Here is a 27,582-nt window from a genome sequence, read left to right on the forward strand (position 1 = left end):
GACTGACTTTCCTGCTAGCCCGTAGCAGTCAAGAGGCGGGCCCAGTGGCTTCTTTTATTGCCATCTTTTTGACAAACCGGATTGTACGAAAAAATCGGTTGGCTTGCACTGGCGGCTGAATGGTCCAATTAATGCAGGGAAGGGAGCCTCTGACTCTCTGATTGGCGTTCTCTCTACCTATAGGAGAGGCCCAGTGCGGTTAGACCCTGCCCCGGATGTGGGCGCGGCTCTGAGGTAGACCTGAGAGAGCCTGTCCTGTGGTCGTTTGAAGAGGCGGAACTGAGGTCCCTTTTTCTTGATTATCATGTGATGGCTTCTGGATTTAATGGGGGAAGAAGTGTGGAAAAGGCCAAGGATCCAAACTGGCGAATTTCCTGATCTTCGAGCCCATCTCCGCTCTCCAGACAGCGGAACTTCCGGGTGAGTCCAGGGCTCCGAGGAGCCGGTATCCCCCGAAGTTCACTCGCCCCCCGCCCTCTTATCCTGTGTCTGCCTCCCTTGTCGCCACCCCCATCCCCTCAACCCTCCAGCCCCAAATACACGGGATTCGACCAGGCTTCTGTTCGCACTGTGGATCTGATCGTACAAGAACTGCGTTCAGCTCCAAAATGTACTGGGCCCACAGTGCAGGATGGGGGGAGTCCGGATAGGGCGCCGCTGTCGGAGCGTCGGCGTTTGAAGTTGAAGGGTACGGATAGTTTAGGAACGCCGTTAGGAACGCCCTGAAGTTCTAGAGACAAGTGGGCCCTAAAATCAGGTAAATGTAAGCAGAACGCTGTTCCTCTGAAGGATGGTCAGGTTGGCCAAAGCTGTTGAAGTAGGTACCTTTCGAAAGTGACTCATTATCTGAAGAAATTCTTTATTGTGGGCTCATTAAGCACAACTGTCTTTGGGATAGGACGAGTTCACATGGAAGTGTCCTGGCAGTCGCGAGAGAAGGGAAATGGAGATGGTGTGGCAAGCACCACAGACAAGTTATCGGGTCCACACACACCTGATACCGAGACGCTGGACCTGTGTGGGGGCAGGGCCTTCAGCTTTCCATTTAGGGGCAGCGCAGGTGTTAGGCGGATAGGCGGTATATACTTAACTGTTTACAGGTGCAAAACATAATCACCTCAAATGAAAAATACTTGAACAAATTTTTGGAGTATGCAGCTCCCCCACCCTCCTTAGAAGAGAAGTAGTAGGAAACAAATATAATAAATTAATGGAGATTTATTAATAAATTGGAGTTGTATGTCATCATTGTACCCCAGCACCCATGATCCTTCAAGCATCATTTAAATATCAATAGAGTGCTTTTAGTGAAAGTGCACACAAAACTTTGTTGCATCCCACATAAAAAAACTTGCAGCCACAAGGTTGTGTGTTTTTTTTTGTAGTTTTTTGACCTGAAGCCTTAAAGCATCTGTTTTGAATGCAGTTACCCTTCTTATTGAGTTACTACTCAGACCTATGTGGGAAAAAATAAAAAAGCTTGACTCATTTAATGGCTAGCTGATAGAAGTTATGTTTAAGCAAATGTATTATCCTAAACTTTTTTTAAAGTTAACAAAAGCGGCCCAAGGGATTGGAAACTGGAATTGAGCAAATTCAATTTACAGTATGAAACCCATCTGTAGTTACTAATCACTACACACCTCTCCACCTCTTCTTCCAAATTTGGTTCCACATCCCATTATGGCAGCCTCTGGCCAGGAAAGGAGACCAGCACAGAAAATGCCTTCCTGGGAGCAAAAGCATCTGTTTTTCATACTGCAGTATGAAGTATCTTCAATCTAAGTAAACAAATTGAGTGCAAGCAGATGGGTAGTATAAGGGAAAGCAGGGAGCTCAGAGACTCATATCATTACTGAAATGAAACAGATATATACTCTTGCACCATGATACCTACCACTGTTTAAAATGGTAAAGCTGTAACAGTCAAAGTTAGTCCTAAAATATAATTAAAGATGATAGTCTAGGACATTTGATTTATCTAGCCAGTTTCCTCCCCTTTTCCTTATTTCTTATCTTCCTGCATTTTTACTCCTGTCACCCATACTTTTGTTACCATCCCCATTACCTGCTTATCCTCTTACCATCTAGTATCCTCTCTCATCCTCAGTCTATCATTCCCCAGTGGCTTATTTCCCTTTGTTTATAATTTCTCTCCTTTACTGAAAATTTCTTCTTGATCCTTCGTCATCCTCATTGTAAGTCTTTCATTTTCTCTTCTCCCAGTGTTTCAAAGGAATAAAATGTCACCTGTTTGCATTTCATTGTCTTCTGTTAACTCCTCACCCAACGTCATGCAACCTGGCTTCTGACTTGCCACTGTTTACCCTTTTTCCAGATGGTCACAAGGCTGATATAAAAACTTGAATAAATATGGAACATACTGTAAACTTGTATGTGAAGGTTAAATGTGTTTATACTTAAGTATTACAGATTGATAGATTCATATCAAAATTCCAAGTTTTTTAAATTTAGTGATTTTAGCATTGAAAAACTGGGAAGGCCAAAAAACAGAAAATATTGTGGAGAAGAAAATAGTAAATAGATACTAGGCCTCCCAGATATTAGAACATATCTAGTAACAGTGCTACAGTACTGGTGCAAAACAGACATCAATCAGTAAGACAGGATAGGACTATAAGAAATAGCCCCAATTAATAAACATTTTAGCATCAAATAATCACAAAACAAGTTTTTTAAGTGGTTTTGATTATTGGGTAGCAAGTAGTAAAAAAGCTATATACCACAAACCAAAAAAATGGGTATTACTAAAAATAGTTTTAGACTAAGAAAATAGTTATTTATAAGAACTTTGAGAAAATTTGATTAAAAAAAATCCAGTGTTACCAATGTGTTCTATGTTACTTAGCCCAGTGACCTCTGTACAATCATAGTTCTACTTAATGTTGCAATTTTAACTGTTCCCTCCTTATTAAAACTCCTCTCCTGGCTTTATACTACCTTTTCTTTGATTTTTGAATGCTTTTTCTTAGTATTCCTTGATACTGAATGAAAATTAATAGGTGTGCAAATGTACAAAGAAAGGTTAATTAAGAACAAATCTGAGGTACATGAAAAAGATCCTGAGTGCCTGGATTTGTGTGACAAAAATGAAGAGAAGCAGGCTGTTCGTAAAACATCTTGAATAGAACTTATACCCAGTGGATATACTAAAAATTGTATTTTGTCACAGCTGTATGGAATGATGGATGTGATGTTGTCAAAGATGGCTACAAATTTGATGGATTATGAAAGGGAGATGGTAGAATGTTTTAAAATTAGGAAATCTATGAGAGAGAAAGAGCCAGCTTTGTAAACCACTGCAGAGAATACAAATTTTTTTTTTCTGGTACCAAAATTTAAGATCTTGACTTTTTTTTTCTCCTTCCTTCTTTTTTTTTCCTTAGGGTATATTTTCCTTTTTTCGACCCTGCTACAGCTTCTTTAAATTGTTTAAATGAGAATGTCCTTGGCTCAGAGAGTACTACTCACCTGGCTTTTCACATTACTCTTCTTGATCATGTTGGTGTTGAAACTGGATGAGAAGGCACCTTGGAACTGGTTCCTCATATTTATCCCAGTCTGGATATTTGATACTATCCTTCTTGTCATGCTGATTGTGAAAATGGCTGGGCGATGTAAGTCTGGCTTTGACCCTCGACATGGATCACACAATATTAAAAAAAAAGCCTGGTACCTCATTGCAATGTTACTTAAATTAGCCTTCTGTCTTGCACTCTGTGCTAAACTGGAACAGTTTACTACCATGAATCTGTCCTATGTCTTCATTCCTTTATGGGCCTTACTGGCTGGGGCTCTGATAGAGCTTGGATATAACGTCTTTTTTGTGAGAGACTGACTTCTAAGGACATCAGCTCATTTTATTGCTGTTCAGCAAGCTATTATTAAAGTGTACTGAATCTTTGCAAGCTTGAAGAATGCCAGAGAACTGAGAAAAATACCAAATGTAATTTTATACTGCTTCCATAAAATAGTCTTGGTGACTTCTAGTTGACCCAAAACCTAATTATTCAGTATTTGAGTTATTAATACCCTTATTGTCCTATATGAATAAAGTTTGTTTTGGATCTTATGTTTCTACTTTACTCTTGAATAATCTAAGTATGTGGTCAATGTTAAAAGTAAGTAAACGTAAAGTAAGTAAAAGCCTTTAGTAAGTTAAAAGTAAAGTAAGTAAAGTAGAAGTAAAAGCCTTTAAAGTAAGTAAATAGCCTTCAGTCTACACATTTGAATAGACAATTTAATATATCATGGCCCCATTATGACCAATGTAAATAGTCATTTGTGCTTCTCAATTATGAAGAAGAAAACCTAGTTACTGAAATAATTAGGGGTGCCACTTAAGGTTTATCGGAGAAGGCAACGGCACCCCACTCCAGTACTCTTGCCTGGAAAATCCCATGGATGGAGGAGGCTGGTAGGCTGCAGTCCATGGAGTCACTAAGAGTCAGACACGACTGAGCGACTTCACTTTCACTTTTCACTTTCATGCATTGGAGAAGGAAATGGCAACCCACTCCAGTGTTCTTGCCTGGAGAACCCCAGGGACGGAGGAGCCTGGTGGGCTGCCATCTATGGGGTCGCACAGAGTCGGACACAACTGAGGTGACTTAGCAGTAGCAGCAGTAAGGTTTATATTCAGAAAGAAATCTAAGAGTTTTGAGTTTTTTTCATTTGTTTTTTATCTAGGCTACCTTCATTGTTATCTTCGCCTTCCATTTGGAACAAATAAATTAGAGGTAGCATATTAAAAACTGAGCAGAAGCTTGCCTCTTCCTAATGTTAGGGGAACCATCCATCCCATTTATGTCAGGACAGTCCAGGTTATGCCTATTGGTCCGGGGTCTCAGGGAGGTAGTTCCCCTTTAATTCTTATAAGTGTCTTGGTTTGAAAAATTACAGATGTCCCTACCATAGTACTTAACCAATTCCAGTGAAACATAGGTGGCAGTAGGGCTTTCCCAGTGGCTCAGCCATAAAGAATCGGCCTGTAGTGCAGGGTTGGATCCCTGGGTCAGGGGATATCCCCTGGAGAAGGAAATGGCAATTCACTCCAGTATTCTTGCCTGGAGAATCCCATGGAAGCAACTTAGCAGGCACATAGGTGGCAGTACTTAAAAGAATTCCAGAGTCTTAAGTGTCTTATAACTCTAAAGTAGGGTCAGGGTGATTTGTTTTTGCCCTACACAGCCCTCTTAGCTTTGGGAGTCTCTAAAGTAGTATTGTGTTCATTTAAAAATATCTAACAAGAAAATGATTTCTGGCTGCTAGTACTTGAGGGTTTCACTAGCTCAGTCGTGCCTGACTCGTTGTGACCACATGGATGGTAGCCTACCAGGCTCCTCTGTCCATGGAATTGTCCAGGCAAGAATCCTAGATTGAGCTGCCATTCCCTTCTCCAGGGGATCTTCCTGACCCAGGGATCAAGCCCAGGTCTCCTGTGTTGCAGGCTGATTGTTTACCATCTGAGCCACCAAGGAAGCTTGAGAAGATTGCTTAAATAGAGCATTGTGATCTAGTTCTCCCTGGTGGCTTAGAGGGTAAAGTGTTTGCCTGCAATGCAGGAGACCCTGGTTCGATCTCTGAGTTGGGAAGATCCCCTGGAGAAGGAAATGGCAACCAACTCCAGTACTCTTGCCTGGAAAATGCCATGGACAGAATAGCCTGGGAGGCTGCAGTCCATGGGGGTCATCAAGGAGTCGGATATGACTGAGCGACTTCACTTTCCTTTCCTTTCTTCTTTGTAGACAGATAACATGACAAAGTTTCAGATACAACACTACAAATTAACACTGCTTAACTCTCCGTCTGAAACTACAGAGCTAGGTTAAATGAAAAAAAAAAAATTACAAATGTTTTCCTATCTTATAATTGGTATATATTAGTATTTTGGATATGTAAAAATAGGATTAAGAAGGATAGTTAATATGGGGAACATAGTGTTCCAAGACTTGACTAGGTATTCCTAATTCAGTTGAGAGATCTAAACTATTTGTCCCTGGAATCCATTATTTTTGTGTCTGAGAAACCAGATAAGGTTTTGTAGTTTCAGTTCAGTTCAGTCGCTCAGTCGTGTCCGACTCTTTGTGACCCCATGAATTGCAGCACACCAGGCCTCTCTGTCCATCACCAACTCCCGGAGTCTACCCAAACTCATGTCCATCGAGTCAGTGATGCCATCCAACCATCTCATCCTCTGTCATCTGCTTCTCCTCCTGCCCCCAATCCTACCCAGCATTAGGGTCTTTTCCAATGAGTCAAGTCTTCGCATGAAGTGGCCAAAGTATTGGAGTTTCAGCTTCAACATCAGTCCTTCCAATGAACACCCAGGATTGATCTCCTTTGGGATGGATTGACTGGATCTCCTTGCAGTCCAAGGGACTCTCAAGAGTCTTCTCCAACACCACAGTTCAAAAGCATCAATTCTGCAGCACTCAGCTTTCTTCACCGTGCAACTCGCACATCCATAAATGACCACTGGAAAAACCATAGCCTTGACTAGATGGACTTTTGTTGGCAAAGTAATGTCTCTGCTTTTAAATATGCTATCTAGGTTGGCCATAACCTTCCTTCCAAGGAGTAAGCGTCTTTTAATTTCATGGCTGCAATCACCATCAGCAGTGATTTTGGAGCCCCAAAAAATAAAGCCTGACACTGTTTCCCCATCTATTTCCCATGAAGTGACAGGACCAGATGCCATGATCTTAGTTTTCTGAACGTTGAGCTTTAAGCCAACTTTTTCCCTCTCCTCTTTCACTTTCATCAAGAGGCTCTTTAGTTCTTCACTTTCTGCCATTAGGAAAACCTATATTTGTGAAATTATCACCAAGTATAATACCTCATAGAGAAAAGGAAAAGGAACAGCATCACGTGCAAAGAATTACTTAGGCCAGGAGTCTAAGTAAAGTTATTTCATAAAGGGCTATATAGTAAATACTTAAACCTTTTGTAGGCCATATGGGTTTGTCACAACTATTCAGCTTAGCTCATGCGGTAAGAAAGCAGCCACAGACCCTAGCTATGTTCCAATAAAACAGTTTATGGACAATGAAACTTAAAACATTGTATGATTGCTACATATCAAAATATTCTTTTGATTTTTGTTTCAACTATTTAAAACTGTAAAAACCATTCTTCAAGCTATACAAAAAGCAGGTAGTGGTCTAGATATGGCCCATGGGCAAAGTAGTTTGCTGACCCCTGATCGATAGGCCATAAAATAAGCAAAAGTAGAAATTTTTATGACACTACTAAGAGGAGAGGTGGGGCTGGTCTCCAAGGAAAGGAAAAGAGGTTTAGGTAAGAATTATATGTAAAAGGCAGCACAATAAGCAACTTGTTTACGTGTAAGGATCAACCAATCTTAAGTGTCTGAAAGAGTCCCTGAAAGTAGAACTCTTTCTTAATTTGGTGTACTGCTACACTAAATAAGCAACTTGACGCAGCAGTATTATTGATGTGTGCCTCCCTGATCTGGACACCAGCTATTTTTGTTTTTTCCCCACACCACCAAGGAATTAACTCAGTTCTGACACTATGTGGAGATAGAAGATACATATCCCATAAGCTAAGGTTCAGTCTCGAAGACTGCACCTTTTCCTTCCCCTCCCAACTTCAGATGCCAATCACAAATTCAGGCTGTCACCTTACTTCTGACCTACTTGCTGTAGATTGCAGGTTCCCAAGACCCTCTCAAGTTTGTTTAATTTGCCAGAACAGCTCACATAACTCAGAGAAACATTTTACTTACTAGAACACCAGTTTATTATAGGCTATTAACTCAGGAACAGCCAGATGGAAGAGATTCACAGGGCAAGGTATGGGGAAGGGGTGCAGATTCCATGCTGTCTGTGCACACCACTCTTCCCCCATCTCCTCATGTTCACCAACCTAGAAGCGTTCTGAACCCTGTACTTTTGGGATGTTATGGAAGCTTGATTACATAGGCGTGATTAATTAAATCAGTAGCCACTAGTGATTGAAATCATCCCCAGCCCTGGGGGAGAGAAGGGGACTGAAAGTTTCAACTCTAATCACTAGGCTGGTTCTCCTGGCAACTGGCCTCAAACCTAGGGCCTTTCCAAAAGTCTCATTAACATAAATTCAAAAGACACCTTATTCAGTTATCACTTGGAAATTACAAGGGTGTCCAATTCCTGTGCAAGGAACAGGGATGAAGACTAGATATATATTAATATTTCTTAAAAGTCACAATATCACAGTCTCAGCAACAGGGATATACTTTAAAACATTAATGAAAGACATAAAAGTGAAATTAAAAAGACAGGAAAAGCAAAACTAATGTAATAATACATAAACAGTAAGTATTGCAGAAAATTATGTTCTAGATTTTAGCTACAGGATACTTCCTTTATAGTAGAGATGTTTACTGATGGTATTTATAAAAAGAACACACTTTGCTTTGAGAAAGAAACGAAATATTTTAGTGAAGCCATTCATTACCAGGTGGTAACATAACGGGTTGGAATAGGGGTAGAGGCAGAGGACTGCAGGCAGCCTAGCACAGTTTATGCTATTTTAAGAATACAGATGAGATGAAGATCTATGATTGTGAACGTCTACTATAACAAGAGGAGTAGACAAATTATAAACATTTCTGGGGTCAACGCAAGAAAATATTTAACGATACATTGTAGAGCTGATCCTTGAACAATGTGGGGTTTGGAGCGCTGACCTCCATGCTGGCAAGTCCACCTATAATTTACAGCTGGCTCTCTGGCCTCCACATCCGAGGTTCCACATTCTTGGATTCCATCAGTAACAGGTTGTGTAGGAATATGGTACAGGTTGAAAAATGTGTATTAGTGGACCCTCGCAGCTCAAACCTGTATTGTCCAAGAGTCAACTGTACACAGAGGAAAAGATAATAGAAATCAGATTACCATGAGATGACTGTGTAGAATGATACAACAGCAAAATTAGGAGGGAATGAAACAGCTAATTCCTGGGGGCAAGGGTGAAGAGAAGAATTTAGATTTGATAGCATGAATCATTAGAGGTTAAGTAAGAAACCAAGGCTGACTGAAGTCACGGTGTCATGAAGATAGTTCAGGGACATAACCTAAAGACCTAAAGGGAAGAACCACAGAGACTGCCTTAAATGGTGGTGGTGGTGGTGGTGGTGGTTTAGTTGCTCAGTCGTGTCTGACTCTTGTGACCCCATGGACCGTAGCCCACCAGGCTCCTCTATCCATGGGGTTCTCCAGGCAAGAATACTGGAGAGGGTTGCCATTTCCTTCTCAAGGGGCCTTAAATAGTAGTGGATAGGTAAAAGACACCATCCAAAGAAACCAAAAACAGTGAAAAACCCCACAACAGGTCATGTAGAGTTTTACTGAGTAAATGATCGATAACAAGTGTTACAGGGGTTAAATGGAAGTATTAAGACATGGAGCCACTGGATTTGATAGTCAACAGTTGGGATAATCACTTCGGTTGAACAATTAAATTTGAGAATTAAAATGAAATTGTAGTGAGATGAGGAAGTGAAGCAGACAGATTTCCAAGAACTTTGTTAGGAAGACAGAGGGAACAAGAGCATAAAGTCAGACTCAAGGTTTTTTTGTTTTTGTTTTTTAGACAGACTTGATATTTTTGACATAAAAATCTAATTCAGTTAAGAAACAAAATTTCGGGATTTCCCTGTCGTTCCAGTGGTTAAGAATCTGCCTTGCAATGCAGAGGACACGTGTTGGGTCCCTGATCAAGTAACTAAGATCCCACATGCCTTGGGGCAACTAAGCCTGTTGCACCACAACTAAGACAGATGTAGTCAAATAAATAAATGTTAAAAAAAAAAAAAAAAAAAAAGAAAAATTTCAACCAAAGAAGAAATTTGGCCGAGTGGAGTGGGGATTGAACTGTCTAAAAATTTTAAAACACTGTTAACGTAAAATATTTGCAAGTATATTGACTTGCTTCTGAGTCTGCACATTTAGTAGTATTCACCAGTACAGTAGCAATGAACTTTATAGGCAAGTGTAAAGATTTAACATTTTAGGGACTCCCATGGTGGTCCAGTGACTAAGACCCCACATTCCCAATGCAGGGGCCCCAAGTTTGATCCCTGGTCAGGGAACCAGATGCAACATGCTGCAACTAAGAGTTCACAATCGGCAACTAAAAAAAAAAAAAAACATACATGCCACAGCTAAAAGATCCTGCATGCCCTGCAATGAAGACTGATTGCAACTAAAAGCTGGGGCAGCCAAATAAACATAAAAATATTTTTTAATTAACATTTTAAAAACATAAATGCATAAAATCTAAATTTCAAAATGTGTTGAAGATCCAGAGTTTCAGATTTTAATAGTACAGTTCTTAGAAGGTAGAGAATAGTAATATAGCATACAAATAGTACAAATTCTACTTTTAATTTCTAGTTACCATAATTCAGTTTCCTACATTTTGTTCTCAGGTCATTCACATTCCCTGTTTGGGTCTGAAGTCCTGAAGTGAAGATAAATGTAAAATTTTTAGCAGGATGTATTCCCCTTCCTTTCCCTCTTCTCCCAGTAGAGAGATGATATACAACATCTGTAAACTTTAAAATGGAAAGACATCACTGCTTTTAGGTTCCTTGTGCTTAACATTCTTTTTTAGAATGGTGATTGAAATCATCTCCACTCACTCCCATCTGCAGTATGCTGTGGGTTACAGGAAGAGCTGAACAGAAAACCCAGGACAGACACAGGATTTTACAGCTCTCCTGAGTTGTCCTCCTAACTTTCTTATTTGAGGTATACTGTCAGAGCCAAATCTTATCAAATGTAACTCTTTCTATGCACATTCTAATATAACTCTTTCATTGTACCTTCTAAAACCAGTAAAATTTTGTTTACATATCAACAGTAGTTAAACAAGAGGAAGGAAGATTAAGAGTGAGCTACATGTAAAACCCATCAAGTAACATTTTACCACGCTAAAAGTATTTTGAAAACAATGGCACTTTTGTCCTTTCCACCTCAAGATAAGAACAGTCATATCTAGAGGGAAGGGAAGCAATTTACCATTACACCCCAGCACCCATACCTTCCTAGTTTAGCAACCTTTTTTAAAGTGAGCTTTACTATTCTTTTCTCTGTTGACATAAGCCAACTTTTCATAGATTTTAAGAGAAAAAACAGTTTTCAGATTGGATATGGTTTCTGTTGAAGATAAACAACTTTCAAATATGGTAAGATGAAAATAAAATGTCAAATGTAAGAAAATAATTACAAAACAAATTTTAAAATATTATAATTATCAATTTTAGTATTTATTGAAAGGTGGAAGACAAGGAAAATTCCTCTCCAACTTCAAGAATAAATCCTGTACCTTTGCTAAATGCAAAATAAACTGATACTTGCTTTACATGACAATGAAATTACCTGCAAAAATAATTAATCCAAATATACCAAAAGAGTGCTAATCTATTACTTACAAAGATGATCTTACCTGCCGTAAGTATTCAGGAAAAACCTGTTTTACATTCAGGAACACTTTAATGAAATAATCTTGAATACTTAACCCAAGAAATAAAAATTTCCTACCTTCCATGGCCACCCCCCCCCCCCAGTTACAGAATGGATAAAAAAATGAATATATGTGGAAACAAAACAGTGTTTCCAATAACTATAACACACGCATGCATGCGTGCACACATGCAAACACGCGCACGCAGACACCCACACACACAGTGCTGTGCTAGATCAACCTAATCTTCAAGGTCAACAGCTGTAGTGACAAAGAAGATAATAAATATGGCTTTAGTAAAAGTGTTCAACCAAATATCACAAATGCTTAATTCTTTTGATAGCTAACCTGAGTATGGAATATATATTACTTACCATAAAGGATATGATCAAAAAAAAAAAAAAATCTCTGTAGCGGACACCACTGAGGTACCTTAGTTTTGCTTTTTTTTTGTAAAGGTCTGTATAGCAATGTAATAATTTACATAATAATGTTTATTCCATATAGTATAAGTTCATATAGAAACTATCTTATGTGCTTTATTGTTCTGGTCCAAGAAATTGGAAATAACAGCAGAAAAGTTTTGTTCTGATAAAGAATGGGAGTGGACTAGCTAGGAAAACTTTTAATATAAACAATATTGAAATAAGAATTATTTGTATGTAGCAAATGGAGCCAATAAGCTCTCAGGTTGCATCTGGAGAGAATTTTAAAATTATAATCTGTAAGACAGGAAGATAAGCATGACTCAAGGTAACAAGGCTGAATCTTGAAAATCTGGGTTCACTGACTTGTATTTCACCTCTACGGGGATGTATGCGTTTTACAAAACAATTAAATTTTCAAAATATGGAGAAGTTTGACAATAGGTTAAATAGGAAACTACACTTAAAAGTAACCACTCTGGTTGTTTTAGATGTCTGTAAAAGTTTAAGGCTCATATATTTTGGAGGAATATCCTAAAGACATTCTCTTACAGTATGGTCTCATGCATCTATGTGTGACACTGAAAACTGGAGCTAAAGCAAACCTTGTTAAATATGCCACCCTTCACTTAAAAAAAGAAAAACCTAAACATTTTAATCACATTCTCTCTCAATTTTCAATACTGGTTTATTATAAACTTCCGTCTCTCCCCAAAGTAGGTGTAAATACATAAATTTAGCTTAAAATTGAAGATAAAGGTAGTGAGAAGCAAGATAAGAAAGTTATAAAACAAAAATCCTATTTACATTTTGATGATTTATACTTGCCTTACTCCATGAAAATTCATATGCTGCAAATAGATTGATTTCTTACAAACCATCGATATTTCTGTATAATATTTGCCTGCCCTTTTAAATTGGAGGTCAGAAATGACACCATTGCTACAGTTTGTTATTTCTAGTGAAATGCCTTTAAGTGGCTTCTCCCTAATCAGAGAGATAAGCAGCTTTATGGGCCAGAGTAGAAGCCACTGAATGGGAATAGCTACACAAGCTCAAAAGGCAGCAGCACAAAGAACTCCAGCTGAAAGTAATCAACCAAACCATGAGCCCAGAAAAATAGCAAATTCAAATAAAAGAAAATAAATTGCAAATGCAGAGTTCTTAACATCAAAGCAACCATTAGAGACATTTGCTTGACTTTTATTACAATAATGAAAGCAATTTGAAACAGTGCTCAAGTCCATCATTGAAGAGATTTGTTTCAATCATCTTTGGTGAGGCACTGGCAATCTTGTTTCCTATGCCAGTTTTACTTTCCAGAGCTTCTTTTCAAAGAAAAAAAAAAAAAAATCTAAGTTGTTTACTTTAGTAAGGTAGGGAGAGGGATACTTAGAAAGATCAGGTAACAAATTTTATTTTGTTAATTATACTTCTGTATATGGCAGTTAAGTCACTGCTCTTATTTTAATATGCTGTATTTGCCAGCTTTTTCTCCTGTTCCTCAAGAAACATGTAATAAAATATTTTAACTGCACGCAATTAAACTTTCTGTAACTGAACATTTTTTTCCCAGCTATTATTAGATACAGTATAGGTGCTGATTAATAAGAAAATTTTCTCAACTTCTTATTCCACACACTACAAAGAAAATTCACGTAATAGGGCTATATAATCTGGCCACATAACTTCATTAGTTAGAAGGGTTAGATAGCACTAAAATACCTTTTTTCTCCCAACTTATAACATTTTTCTATTACCTAAACTGCTTTCTTAACATTGAAATATTTTAAAATATATTCCAGGGAGTATAGGAAGTTTCACATACTCATTCAGCAATTTAAGAAGTTATGCAAAATATGGTAACATATATATATATTCCCATACATACACACACACATAAATTTGCTTTCATAACTGAATCTTGGTTTTAAAAATGCTTGCACAGTGTGGGGAACTTAAATATTAACTAGATTTGAATACATACACTAGCACTTGATATACCAGCAGAAACATAATAGATGAAATAAATGATTTAAATGAATGGTTTTTCTTTTGGCAGACCCGACAGAAAACATATTTATTGTTATGAACCTTTATTAAGTGGCTCACATTTCAGTATAAATCACACTAAAAAGATTCTTTAAAAGCTATTTACACTACAGTGCTGACACATTTAAAATGAAAAAAAAAAAAACTGGTATAAATAAACTATGGAAAAGCCTTAATTGTCAAAAAAAGAATTCTGGCTCATATTACAAAAAATATATATATATGGTAATGTCAGCTCTATTCTAAAACCTACAACTCCAACTCAAATGATTTTTTTAAAGACTGCTTTTGTTTAAACCTGCAGTGTTTACAGTGCATCTGGCCCTAATGCTTTGCTACTTCACAGTTATGGACAGGCACTGAGGAATGTTACAAAGCTACTTAAACTATATTTTGTAACAGACTTGGGAGCAAGTCCTTGGCTTGCTTTCAGAATTCATGAATCTTTATTACACTATTAAGTTTAAGAAAAAAAAAATTTAAATGGTATGTACAAATTTAACACAAAATGTCATCATCTTTTCTCTCTTGATTTGAATGTGTTGAACTATGTTGCCTTGTATCAACTAGACTTATGAGACTTCCAGGACACAATTCTTCCTTTAAATCTTTGTTGCTATTTTCAAATTTAGAGTCCACTTCGATCTTAAATTCTGTAAATTGAACATGATCCAATTTTGCTTTAACATTCTTGCTATCCATATTATTCGGTGCTCCAGTCTTTTCAGGAATATAAACATTCACAGGTTCTTCCTTGATTCTTACAGATGCAACAGGTTCATGTTTAATCTGCTGTAATTCATATTTAGAATGAAGTTTGTCTGAAAAAACAGAATCCAAGGAGGTTTTGCTTACAGCACAAATCGTGCTGTCAGTGTGAGGTCCAAGAACTGATGATGTAGAATCTGGTGATGCGCCTGTTTCATGAGTAACTGTATTCTGAGCAGTGTCCTCCTCTGAATGATACAACTTGAGCCGAACATGCCATGCTAAACTGCATACGGCTGAAACTGTCTTGAACTGATGAACAACATTCCTTGGAATAAAATAAATGTCATTATCATACAGCTGAATCCTGGCATAGCGAATGCCTTCCCTCCTCAGTTGATTAAGTTTTGCATCATCAACCCACTGGACACACTAAAACAAAACAAAACAAAACACAAAATACCAATAAGTCTTTTCCACAATAAAAATTAAATTGAGGATAATAATAGTTTAAAATATACCTGGGACAGTGGAGGTTCATGTAAATCTAACTGCATTCGTTGAACTACTTCTAAGAAATCTTCAGCATGAAAACAAATTACATCTTTGGTTATTCGGGGTTGATCAGGCCTAAAAAAGAACAAGAGATAATGAAGAGTCTGCCATTAATGTTTCACTCTGCTAAGTTCTTATCAAATTCAAAGCAAAAGGGACTTCCGTGGTGGTCCACTGCTTAAGAAGAATCCACCTTGCGATGCAGGAGACGTGAGTTCCATTCAGTCAGAATCCCACATGCCGTGGAGCAACTAAGCCCGGGTATCACAACTACTGAGCCCACACACTCCGGAGCCTATGTGCCACAACTACTGAGCCCATGCACCACAACTAGAGAGTCCATGTGCTGAAATGAAAGATCCCACATGATCCAAAAGATCCTGCTTGCTGCAACTAAGACTCGATGCAGCCAAATATATAGTTATATATCCATATATATATATATATATATATATATATATATATATATATATACACACACACACATATATATATTAATTCAAAGCAAAACGAGTTTATGGTCAAAATCAAAGTATTATCTTAGAAATAAATTGTAATTAGAAGACCACTTTACATATTTAAACAAAGGATAACACCATGAGATTTAACCTAAATATGGATAAAAACAACTCATTTTATTATTTATATAATACATAGGCACAGCAGAGCAGAAACTTTATTCATTGATCAAGGAAGGGAGAAGAATAAAGGAAATTTTAAGGAGTAGAAGGAAGACATGTCATCAGGACTCTTGGAAAGAGGAGGGGATTTCCAGGAGCAGCCTCATCTCATTTTTTTATGGCTATATGTAAATGATATTTTGAAAAATTAAACTGACTTGACTTGGTTAAGTTATGCAAATCAAAAAACTAAGTGTTTATAGTTAAGGTCAATACTTCAAGAAATTAAGCATGAAATTAAAAACACAACATAGAAGTCAGGTAAATATGTAGAGGAAGGGAATACATACATTCTTTCAATCTAGATGTATATAACTGCAATGATATGGTAAATCACTAACTCTTTTAAAAAATTAAGAGACATTTATTAGGAAAGTGCTTATAAAATAAACTGTTACCATTCTATTTGTGGAGGTTAATAGCATCTTTAATTATACTTCTAAAACCCCCCAAACTCTTCAATTAATTAAGAATATACACATACATGTTTATAAAAGATGCTCAAAATGGATTCTGGAATAAAATTCCAAGCAAAATAAATACCAACCCCCCCAATCATACTGAGGCAAATCATAACCAATTATTTAATAAACCAGTGATAGAGAGAAAATCTAAAACTTATGCATCATTTTAACATACAGGGAAAGAGTGGAAGAATGATTGCAGGCTACATCAGAGACAATGCAAGCGAGAAGAAAGCAGACTAACTTTAAAGTATTTGAAATAAAAAGTAAATCTAGAATTCTGTACCCCCAAAAATATCCTTAAGAAAGTGTGAGATAAAATCATTTTCAGAAAATAAACTAATTTAAAAAAAAATCATTTTCAGACAAAAACTGAGAGAATCTGTCACCAGAAGACTGCACAACAAAGAATGTTAAAGAACTTCAGGCTGAAGGAAAATGATATTTTAATGAAAATGTAGATTTATTCAAAGGAATGTAGAATGCAATTAATAGTGAATATGAAAGTTATTTTATTCTTATTTTTAAAATATTTTCAGAAATAAATCCTTAATGCCAAAGTAAGCAACATATGGGGGGGTGATGTTATAGAATATAGAAAGCAAAATGTATAATAATAATTAGCACAGAGGCCATAAATGGGGGCATGGAAAGATGGCAGTACACTGTTGCAAGTTCTTACACATTACATAGAATGGTATAATATTATTTAAAGATACACTATGATAACTTCAGGGCAACCACTACTAAACAAATAGTGGAGGTATTAACAGTGCATGCTCAGTTGTGTCTGACTCTTTGCAGCTCCATGGACTGAAGCCCGTGAGGTCCCTCTGTCCATGGATTTTCCAGGCAAGAATACTGGAGCAGGTTGCCATTTCCTACTCCAGGGGATCTTCTCAACCCAGGGATAGAACCCATGCCTCTGGTGTCTCCTGCATTGGCAGGTGGATTCTTTACCACTCTACCACCTGGGAAGTCAGTGGAGGTATAATGAAACACTAAAAAAGGTAAGAAAGAAAAGTAGAGAAAAGGAATGAACTGACATATAATATTGAGTCTTTCAATCCATAAACAAGGTATATCTCTAACATTTCTGTAAATCTTATTTTTCTCATTGGTATTTTGTAGTTTTTAGTGTAAGTCACTTATTTTAAAAAATTAATCTATGTATTTCACAATTTTTATGTTACTATAAGCTGGCATTATTTTTTCGTTTCATTTTCAAAATGTTTCAAAGTATTTACTGCTAAAATATCAAATTATATACAACTAACTTTTCAATATTGTCTTATCTTATGACTTAGATAAATTCTAGTACTTCTTTTGTAGACTTAGAATTATCTCTACACACAATTATTTTACCTTATTCTAAGACCCTGTAATTCCATGTCTGTGTACTTATTGAAATGAAATTATATATGCACACAAAGGCTTGTAAGGAAATGTTCGTAAGAGCTTTCTTCATAAAAACCCCAAACTGGAAACAATTCAAATGTCTATCATCAGGTGAATGGATAAATCAATTGTGATATATCCATACAATGATATACCACTCAGCAACAAGAAGGAATGAACTACTAAGACACCTAACACTAAATTTTACATAAATCTAAAAACCATCATGCTGAGTGAAAGAAGTCAGATAATATATGATTCTATTTACATGAGATTCTAGACTAGGCAATGCTAACCTATAAAGACAGAAAATAGGTTAATAGATGTCTCGAGTTAGAGTAAGAATGGGGAGAGATTAACTATTAAGGAATACAAGAAAAACAAAATGGTCTATATTTTAGTTGTGGTAGTGGTTAACATGGCTGTATATATTAGTCAAAACACATCTAACTGTATAGTTATAACAAGGCTTGTATTATTGAATACAAATTATATTCCATTAGTTGATTTTTAAAAAAACTGAATTTCAAGAGGCAACCCTGAATATATAAATCTGTGAATTCTGTCTTCCTAATACTAAAAAGTGATATAAAATTGACCAACATTTCACAAGTCTATCTAGTTTAAGATCTCTTTATAGTCTAAATCAATTTAAGTCTTTTATCTCAAATTTGTGTTAAGCCAGGCTCTAAGATAAAATCAAGAATCTAATATCTAATGTCTCCTTGAGAAAGAGAACTCAAAATGCTAAGATAAGAACACTAAGAGAATGCTCCAGTTTCCTTAGTATAGCTTAAGTTAACAGCAAGAAATAATAATAAAGCAATCATAAACCATGTTTGCATCAGAACCATGAAACCATCTTAAAAGTATCAACCAAATTATTTTCTTACCATCTTTAGTATAATACTAAGAGATTACAGCAGCAATGGTAGATAAAGTAAACTGTATTTTACAAAAGTGAGAAAATTCGTAACTAGCAACATCTCATTCCAAAATCTATCTCAAGAATATTCTTAAATCTGGCCCCTAATATATCTATAATTTGACAATAGTCTTTTTCACTGTGAAATTGCTAGCTTCAAGTACTTTTTAATTCAGTAACTATAGTGAACTATGATGGACCTGTGAAGGACAGGAAACAATCTCTAAAGTCAAATCACATATAAACTGGAGAAAAAGCAAACACAAACAATAATTAAAAGAAACTTGAAAGAGATTTAAATAAAGTTAAGGCCAAGAAGCAAGAATATTTATCTCTGAGGAAAAATATAAATATGTGGCTAACTTTATTGAATACAATCTATAAATCAGATTTCACTCTAAATAAATTTTGATACCACTCTTAAATCTTTTTACCAAACATTCAAGAAAAATGTCGTTAATTTGAAATGGGTTTGTTGTAATGAATTCCACAGACAAATTTGCCTTTACTCTTTGACAAAGTTAGTATTTTAAACCAGATTATAGTAAGAGCTTTGAAACTGTATGAGAATCACCACAGATATTACTATTTAACTTAAACACAATTATAAATTATTATTATCATTGAATCATAAACTACTGAATTATTAACATCATTTTCCTAAAGAACTCATACGGTTAGCTTGGTACTAGCTACTTTGCATATCTGAAATTGATAAAGCTTAATGTTAAGGAAGAAAGTCAGTTTATACTGGCTTCCCCATTCAGTATTAATTTATAAAACATTACTTTAAATTTTCTCTTTTGAACATAGGGTCAATTTTGTATTCACAGCTCTTGAAAATACAATTTCCTCATGTAGAAAATACAGGCCATATTATTCAAAACATCTTAGAATCTATGCAACGATATTGACATTTTATATTTTCAGAATTAAAAAAGTTTCTTTTTACTTAGAAACCTTTCTTACATGCTAAGTATTTAATTCAACTGCTTCAAAAAGTGAAATAGCATATTTCAACTTAAGTTTCATACCCAAACAATACCCAATTTGAAAACAAAACCTAATTGACCGAAGTTATATTACAGTATAAATACAGCTTTGCTCTACAGGTTTTATCAATTTCAGTTCAGTTCAGTTCAGTCGCTCAGTCGTGTCTGATTCTTTGCGACCCCATGAATTGCCGCACGCCAGGCCTCCCTGTCCATCACCAACTCCCGGAGTCTACCCAAACCCATGTCCATCGAGTCGGTGATGCCATCCAACCATCTCATCCTCTGTCGTCCCCTTCTCCTCCTGCCCCCAATCCTACCCAGCATTAGGGTCTTTAATTCTCTTAATGTATGAGACAACCACCTTAAGTATATTATCTATTTTCCTTAAGAAAATTATCCATTTTTTCTGATCTATCAAAAGATTTAGTGAAACTTGCAAGCAAAGCTGGAAAAATACTAATATACTAAGGTAAACTAACTCTTAATAGATACCAAACCTTGAAAAGACAGCAAGTTAAAACAGTATAAAGAAAAAACACAAGAAGCTGGAGTCAGTTCTGAAATCAGTCTCAGCTCTACCATTTATTAGCTACATGACTATAATACTATTTGATAGTCCTGAGTCTTAGTCTCCTTGTATAAAAAATATGAGCCAAAAGGCAGAGAAAATCAACTGAACATTTGTAAATGGACATAGAGTAAGCACCAAGTGAACCTTGGGTTTTCCATTACTGTATGTAAGACAACTGTTTTCAACTCCAGTCACATAGAAAATCTAACTATTTCAGTCAAATCCAAAAGATAAAATCTAGATTCTATCAGTTGAAAATCTTTAGTGCAATTATACAAAAACAATATCCAAATACAGGAAAATGAAACCTTTTTCCCCACATTAAGAAGAATCACTGAAAAACTTTCCAAGAAAAAGTTTAGAAGCCATTAAATAGCAGTAGTTAACATATACCACTCTCCGCAGTGCACAGCCTTCAACACTCCAACAGCAGCTGTAGTCTGTCGTTCAAAACCTTGTCCTATATGATCTGCATGAGCTCTTGTTCTGTCTTCAAAGAGCATTTCACGGGGCTCACTAGTCCGAGGTAGGTACTGCAAGTTTTTTATTTCATTGGTAGTTCTGTTTAAAAAAAAAAAAATTGCATATGTATATATGTATATAAAGAGACAGAATATATATAAAGAGACAAAATCTTAATATTTAAGATTGAAGAAGGAAACGGCAACCCACTCCAGTGTTCTTGCCTGGAGAGTCCCAGAGACAGCGGAGCCTGGCGGGCTGCCGTCTATGGGGTTGCACCGAGTCGGACTCGACTGAGGCGACTTAGCAGCAGCAGCAGCAGCCTTCAAATGTTTGTATTAAGGCATTCACAGGTTTAACATTTTTAAATGCATTAATATTTACAAATATTTACCTACTTTAAGTCAGGCACTACCTGGGCACTAGAGCTAGTCAACAAGACAGCAGTGAATAAGACAAATTCCTTATTCTCGGGGGAATTTATATTCTTGTGGGAGAAATACCAAAATATAAACAGCAAGAAAACACTTGGCAATAAGTGCTTCCATAAAACACACATAGTTTACCAGAAGTAGGAGGGAAAAAAATACACTTTAGCTCCACTGTGGAAGACTGACATCTCCCACTGACCCTCTCCTCCACCACTTACCTTCTAGAATCCACACACATATAGAAACTGCTTACCACCTAGCCTCACTCACTGCAGAAACTCTCTCAAATTTTACTGCAGAAGGGGAACAGGGTGAGAAGAATTTACTTTGGGAGTCATCATCTTATTTATCACCTTGTATGATTTTTCTTTTGCTTACAGAGACAAATCAGGATTGCCCCCGTTATTTTCTTATCTCATCCTAGTCTACCCCATAGAGTCACTCTTTCTTTTGGTTCTCTTTATTTCCCACCCTCAATCTATACTACTTCACTGCTCTTTGTACACTCCTGTCTTAAAAGTTTTATATAAACATTCACAGAGACACACAGACACATACATTGCAATGCTTTAATATCCTTTTTTCCTGTTTGTGATTACTGTTTTACAAATATTGGAAAGCTAGACGATGATGTTGCTTTCTGTGAAAAACTAACAGGTTTTCAAACAATGAAGTGTGGTCTCATTATACCACATTCTAATGAATTGAAACTTGATTAAAAGCATTTGCCAAAAAAAAAAAAAAAAGCATTTGGCACAGTGCCTAGGGCAATGTTCTCATTAGTTGGTAAGACTATAATGTGATGGGAAATGACCATATATACGATGGATTTTAATCCTTGAGTTCCTCAAGGGGCTGGTGAACTCCCTTAAATTACATGTAACAGTCTATGTACATCTGCATTGTTCTGGGGAGAGGCTTTTGGATTCTCTAAATGATTTATAAATTTAAATTAATCATTGAGATACATACCAAGTTTACCATTTACTACCAACTTAAAAATGAACTTGTCAAAATTTCATTCAACAAAAATTTATTTATTAAGCACCAGGCATTCTGTTTAGGTGCTACAGACATTAGTAACAAGCACAACATTGTCCATGCTCTCATGTAACCTACATTTTACTCTATCACCATTTTTCCCTATTCTTTTTTTTTTTTAAATAATAAAGAGAGAGACCATCTTTACGTATCTAAAAAAAAAGATATTACCTCCCCCCAGGATCACCTACTCCATTCCCAACAATGTTAACCTAAGGTACATTTTTTTACACTTTTTTCTGTGCTTACATATATATACTCTTATACACGTTTTTTATTTCTTTTCATAAAAATAGAATCATACTTAACATATGCTCTACATTTAGCTCTTTTCATCAGATATTCTTTCAGCTCAACAGACAAAATTCATACTATGAAATTAACTATTTCTCCACATTCTTTTATAAATGAAAGTCATTCCGTTGTGTCTGACTCTTTGCAACCCCATGGACTATATACAGTCCATGGAATTGTCCAGGCCAGAATACCAGAGTGGGTAGCTAGCTGTTCCCTTCTCCAGGGGAATCTTCCCAACCCAGGAACCGAACCCAGGTCTCCTACATTGCAGGCAGATTCTTGACCAGCTGAGCAACCAGGGAAGCCCCATTCTTTCATAGGAATGTACCAAAATGAATTCAACCATTCTAATAATGGACAATGAGATTTTATCCTCGATCTCACTATAATAAATGCTGCAATTAACATTCTTATATATTTACCTTTAGTGCTTTTATTTTGGGGGACAGATTCCCTAAAGTAGGGATCCTAGTTCAAAGAGAGAGAAAGTGGGTGTGGGTGTGTGTGTGTGTTAAACTTTATGAGCTATTTTAGATTACTTTAAAAAAATGATTACAGAAACTCACCCATTGACCAATAATATATATGACCCTGTTTCCTCACATACCTACCACCCTGTAATATAATCACTCTATTAATACTTTCTGCCAATGTAATGGGTAAAAATAATATCCCATAATTCTTTTAACATACACCTAATATATAATTGACTACCTAGGGCTTATTTATCTATTGTTTTTTTTTTTTTTCTTCACATTTTTCTTCTCATTTAGAAATGCATTTGGTATATTAACTTTAGTCTGTCACGTTACAAATCTCTAGTTTTGAGCTTTGTTGTGTTGATGTCTTTTTTTCTCACAATAGTATCACCATTCTATTCTTGCATCTTTGCTTAGGAAGGTCTCTCTTAAGCTTAAGTATTTTATTCTGATATTTTTATTCTTTTTTTACTCATTATGTTCAAATCCCTTCTTATATAACACTGGGGTTATGGCTTTGTTTCCCTTCAAACAGATTTCCAACTATGCCAGCATTATTCATTAAATAAACGTTTCTTTTCCCATTTATCTTATTGTTAAGTTCCCATTATACTTTGTGGAGAAGGCAATGGCACCCCACTCCAGTACTCTTGCCTGGAAAATCCCATGGACGGAGGAGCCTGGTAGGCTGCAGTCCATGGGGTCACGAAGAGTCAGACACGACTGAGCAACTTCCCTTTCACTTTTCCCTTTCATGCACTGGAGAAGGAAATGGCGACCCACTCCAGTATTCTTGCCTGGAGAATCCCAGGGACCGAGGAGCCTGGTGGGCTGCCGTCTATGTGGTCGCACAGAGCCAGACATGACTGAAGCGACTTAGCAGCAGCAGCATTATACTTTGATCTATTTGTGTACTCTATCCTATTCCAGTGATCTTTTTTGACCTTTATGGTAATTTTTAATGTTGAGTAAGATGAGGTCCCCCCTCACACATATATTCTCTTTGACAGCTTTCTATACTATTTGCTGATTTTGTTATTACATATGAATTTTAAAATTATTTTATTCAGTTCTGGAAGTGTGAGTTCAAATGAATCCTAAAATTCTAAAGGACTACCATTTGTATTCAAACCAGAGTATAGATCTAAACATCTGCTTAGATCTTTATATTCTCCATAGATGTTTTAGTTTTCTTAAAATATTATTTAAATTTGTTTCTGAATATTTATTCAATTTATCCCAATACAGTTTATAATGTCTCTGTTGTGAAGGACATTTTTTCCCATCTCTGGTTACAATTTGTCATTTGCCTGCATTTTTCATGTTTTATTTATATTTGATATTTATAAGATATTATATCAGCATGTGTAACCATTTTTGAATTTACATTTCAATTATGCTCTAAACTTTCCCTACCTTGTTCCTCCAACTTTCAACAAATGCATACATACCAATGTACAAACACTCATTCCCAGCAATAAACATTTATATCCAACATACCTTTTCCTTTTGAAAGGTGACTTTGGCATGTCAGCCACAGGGATCATCTGTTCTCCTGGGCGCACCCACATGATGGGACCATCATCACTATCTTTCCGACTCTCTAATTTTAAACTAGATAGTGTCCCCCAGGGCAGTGTACACTAGAGGCAAATAATGACATAGAAATCGATTATTTTTTAAAACAAATCTTCAAATATATATTAAAGACTACTGTGCCCTTCACAAAATATACATTTCAATTATGTACCTGTTTTAAATATATTTCTATATATTAATAAGTTTACCTTCAAAACATTCTATTTCAGATACATCAAGAGAATAATTATTATTGGATGGTTTCTCCCTCTTCTCCAATTCTCCCAGAGGTATGATTCACTGTATTCATCATTTGTTACTCTTTCTAACAAATATATGGGTCATATTGTTAGTAGGAAGTTAGGCATGAGCAACAAGGGGTGGCCTGGCTGAAAGGGATGCAAGCTGATCTCTAAAACCCACCCCAGACACACACAGGAGAGCACACAGATATGCTACAAAAATAACCACAGAGACTTTTCCAACTCCTGCACATGTGCCCTAGGCCCACAGTGGATACAAAATAACCACAGGGTCTTCTCCAACTAATCTTAGGCAGGTAGGAGCCCATTAAGGGTTCATAAATATACTACACTTCATTATAACAGACTGACTTTTGGGAAGACAGAAACAACACAGCCTACTGTTAATATGACTTTCAACTGTCAATCGGCCTTGAGTGTATGCCCATTTGCATTCCCTTTCATTGATTGGTGGTGAGTACAAGCCCTATTTTGCACAGGGCATAACCAAAAGGAAGAAACCGGAAGTATAAAAAGGGGGACCCCAGATGGAAAAAGAAGACTCCTTTGGAGTGGGCCTACTCTCATATTTCGGGGGTGTCTGTCTAATAAAAGATCTGCCTGCTTGAGCTGAACTGAGCTGTAACTTGTCAGTTGTCTTAAACCCTTTAGTCAGTTGTTACAAATTTTTGTTGCAACGAGGCAAGAACTGAGGAAGAAAAATAAACCAACCTGACAATATAATGTTAACAAATTGGCAAACTAAGCAAATTATCTTCCATGACAATCTATAAAAATGACCAGCTGAGTTTTAAAAAATGGATACCTCAAATAAAAGGGGCCTACCTCTTTGATTAGTTATAATTAAAACCTAACAGAACAAAAAGGAAAACTAAACCAAAATCAAAATTTATTTCTGTGTAGTAGTTTTTTGAAGAGGTTGCTGGTCTAAAACCAGGGATTAAAAATCTTTGAAAAGAAAACAGGAGCAACGGATAAATGACCAAGAGTCACTGTTCACAGAATGGTGAGAAAATGGGTATTTATAAACTATACCCCCCTTTTCAAAAAGGGGAGGTTGTTACATTACATCTCTCCAGGAAGAATGCATTTATTTAGCTCATTTTCTTTTAAAATTAAAATCTGAAATATAAATATTTAAACAATTTTTTGTTCTTTCTTTATTTCTTAAATTATGAAAGTGTGATAACATTTACAGAAGACTTGGAAAATACAGAACAAAGTTACATATAGTTCTAGTATATATTACAAATTTTTAAGTAAATAAATAAAGATTTTTAGTTGTAGTTTCAATATCAAACTCTCAAAAATTAATAAAATGAATAGACAGAAAAGTAGGAGGATATAGGAGACCTGAAAAGCACCATGAACCAATTCAACATAGTTAAGATTTATAGAATTTTCACACAACAATGGGATACAAATCCTATTCAAGTTCCCACAGACTATATAAACCAGGAGAAACTGGAACATATCCAGGGACATAAAACAGTGCAAAAATGTCATCATCTAAAAGTACTGAAATCATACATAATCTGTTCTCTTATCACTGTGGAATTATGTTAGAAATCAGTATCAAAAGATATCTGAAAATAACTCACATATTTTCAAGTACAATGTGACATTTACCAAGAGAAATCTTTGACTTACCATTGGAAAAGCCTCAATCAAGTTAAAAGACTAAAAAAAGCACAGAGGGTGATTATAGAAAAAAAGCATTTAAGTGAGAAATTAACATCAAAGATACTTTTAAAAACCCATCTCTTTGGAAATTAAGCATCCACTTTTAAATGATGGGTGTATCTAAGAAGCCATAACAAGGAAAATTAGAAAATATCTGTAACAGAATAAAAATGAAAAAAAGAATTTATCAGAATTTGCTGCATGCAGCTGATGCTGCTCAATGCAACTAAATATGATGTGGAATCTTAAAGATAATGCATGAAAACAAATAATGGACACTAGCTTAAAATTTTGTGAAATCTGAACAAAATCTGTACTTTAGTTAGTAAAACTGTGTCACATGTTAATTTCCTGTTTTCCAGATGCACATTCGAATTATCTTCGAATTTTCTGACAACTATAAATGCCCAGGCATTTCCCCCCCGCTTCTCCAAAGCTCCAAATGTGATTCTAATGAAGCAGCCATATTTAAAAACAATAGGACTATATGATGACCTTAATTTTTATTTAGCTTGTTTCACTTTTTCTATTTCATATTCAGTGCTCCCATTTCAGTTTATGTTTCTAAAATATGTATACATATTTTTAGAAAACTTATGAATTTTTGCTTAACTAAAAATTTTATGACACTTTGGTTCTACTTGTTTGACTAAGTATGAATAGAATGGTAAGTCTAATTTATAGTCACGCAAAACTCTGATACAGTTCCATTTATTCTGGCATCTAACATTACAGCTCAAAGTCTAGAAAGCTTATTATCTTAGCGATTTTTTAAAAATAAATTTGAATGAGGCTTGAAACTTCTGATTCAATTCTGAGAATATAAAGGAAATGCTATGTTGTAAAAGAAATGATGGTATTTTGTAAATGCCACTCAAAATAAATGCAACCAAATTCCATGTCACTAGCTGGGAGAAACAGACAAGGAACCAATGGTTTAAAAGGAACAAAAAAGGAAATAAAAGGAAAATGGAGTAGGATGAAAAAGAAAAAGATATATATACACACATAGGCTAGAAAATTGAGCAAGAAGTAAAAAAGAGACAGAGAGATGTTCTACATAATATGTACCAAGTATT

General features: G+C 35.9%; 2 protein-coding genes across 6 annotated transcripts in view; one reads left to right on the plus strand and one right to left on the minus strand.

The window, feature by feature from the left end:
* The first annotated feature begins 231 nt into the window (after nt 1-231).
* TMEM60 (transmembrane protein 60) lies at nt 232-27,467 on the plus strand. Of its 4 annotated transcripts, XR_014067213.1 has the most exons (4): nt 232-420; nt 3,408-3,638; nt 24,788-24,847; nt 26,866-27,467. XR_014067213.1 is itself a non-coding variant. In XM_081535823.1 (2 exons), exon 2 carries the CDS (start codon nt 3,458-3,460, stop codon nt 3,857-3,859), a length of 402 nt encoding a protein of 133 aa, XP_081391949.1. In that variant the 5' UTR covers nt 232-420; nt 3,408-3,457; the 3' UTR covers nt 3,860-4,093. The 4 variants fall into 4 exon arrangements, 1 of the variants encoding a protein (XP_081391949.1); XR_014067214.1 differs by lacking the exons at nt 24,788-24,847; nt 26,866-27,467 and adding an exon at nt 6,257-7,081; XR_014067212.1 differs by lacking the exons at nt 24,788-24,847; nt 26,866-27,467 and adding an exon at nt 5,721-5,867 and having other exon boundaries at nt 3,408-4,467.
* RSBN1L (round spermatid basic protein 1 like) overlaps nt 13,109-27,582 on the minus strand; it is an 81,099-nt gene continuing 66,625 nt past the window's right edge. For both annotated transcript variants that reach the window (XM_081535711.1, XM_081535710.1), the window contains 4 exons: nt 24,480-24,622; nt 20,663-20,830; nt 15,203-15,311; nt 13,109-15,113 (listed from right to left, as the gene is read on the minus strand). In XM_081535711.1, coding sequence (XP_081391837.1) covers nt 14,472-15,113; nt 15,203-15,311; nt 20,663-20,830; nt 24,480-24,622 — 1,062 coding nt within the window. In that variant the 3' untranslated portion in view covers nt 13,109-14,471. The remainder of the gene's footprint in view (nt 15,114-15,202; nt 15,312-20,662; nt 20,831-24,479; nt 24,623-27,582) is intronic.

This window comes from Giraffa tippelskirchi, chromosome 10, assembly GCF_054371585.1.
Source record: "Giraffa tippelskirchi isolate mGirTip1 chromosome 10, T2T-mGirTip1v1.2.pri, whole genome shotgun sequence".
Lineage (NCBI taxonomy): Eukaryota > Metazoa > Chordata > Mammalia > Artiodactyla > Giraffidae > Giraffa > Giraffa tippelskirchi.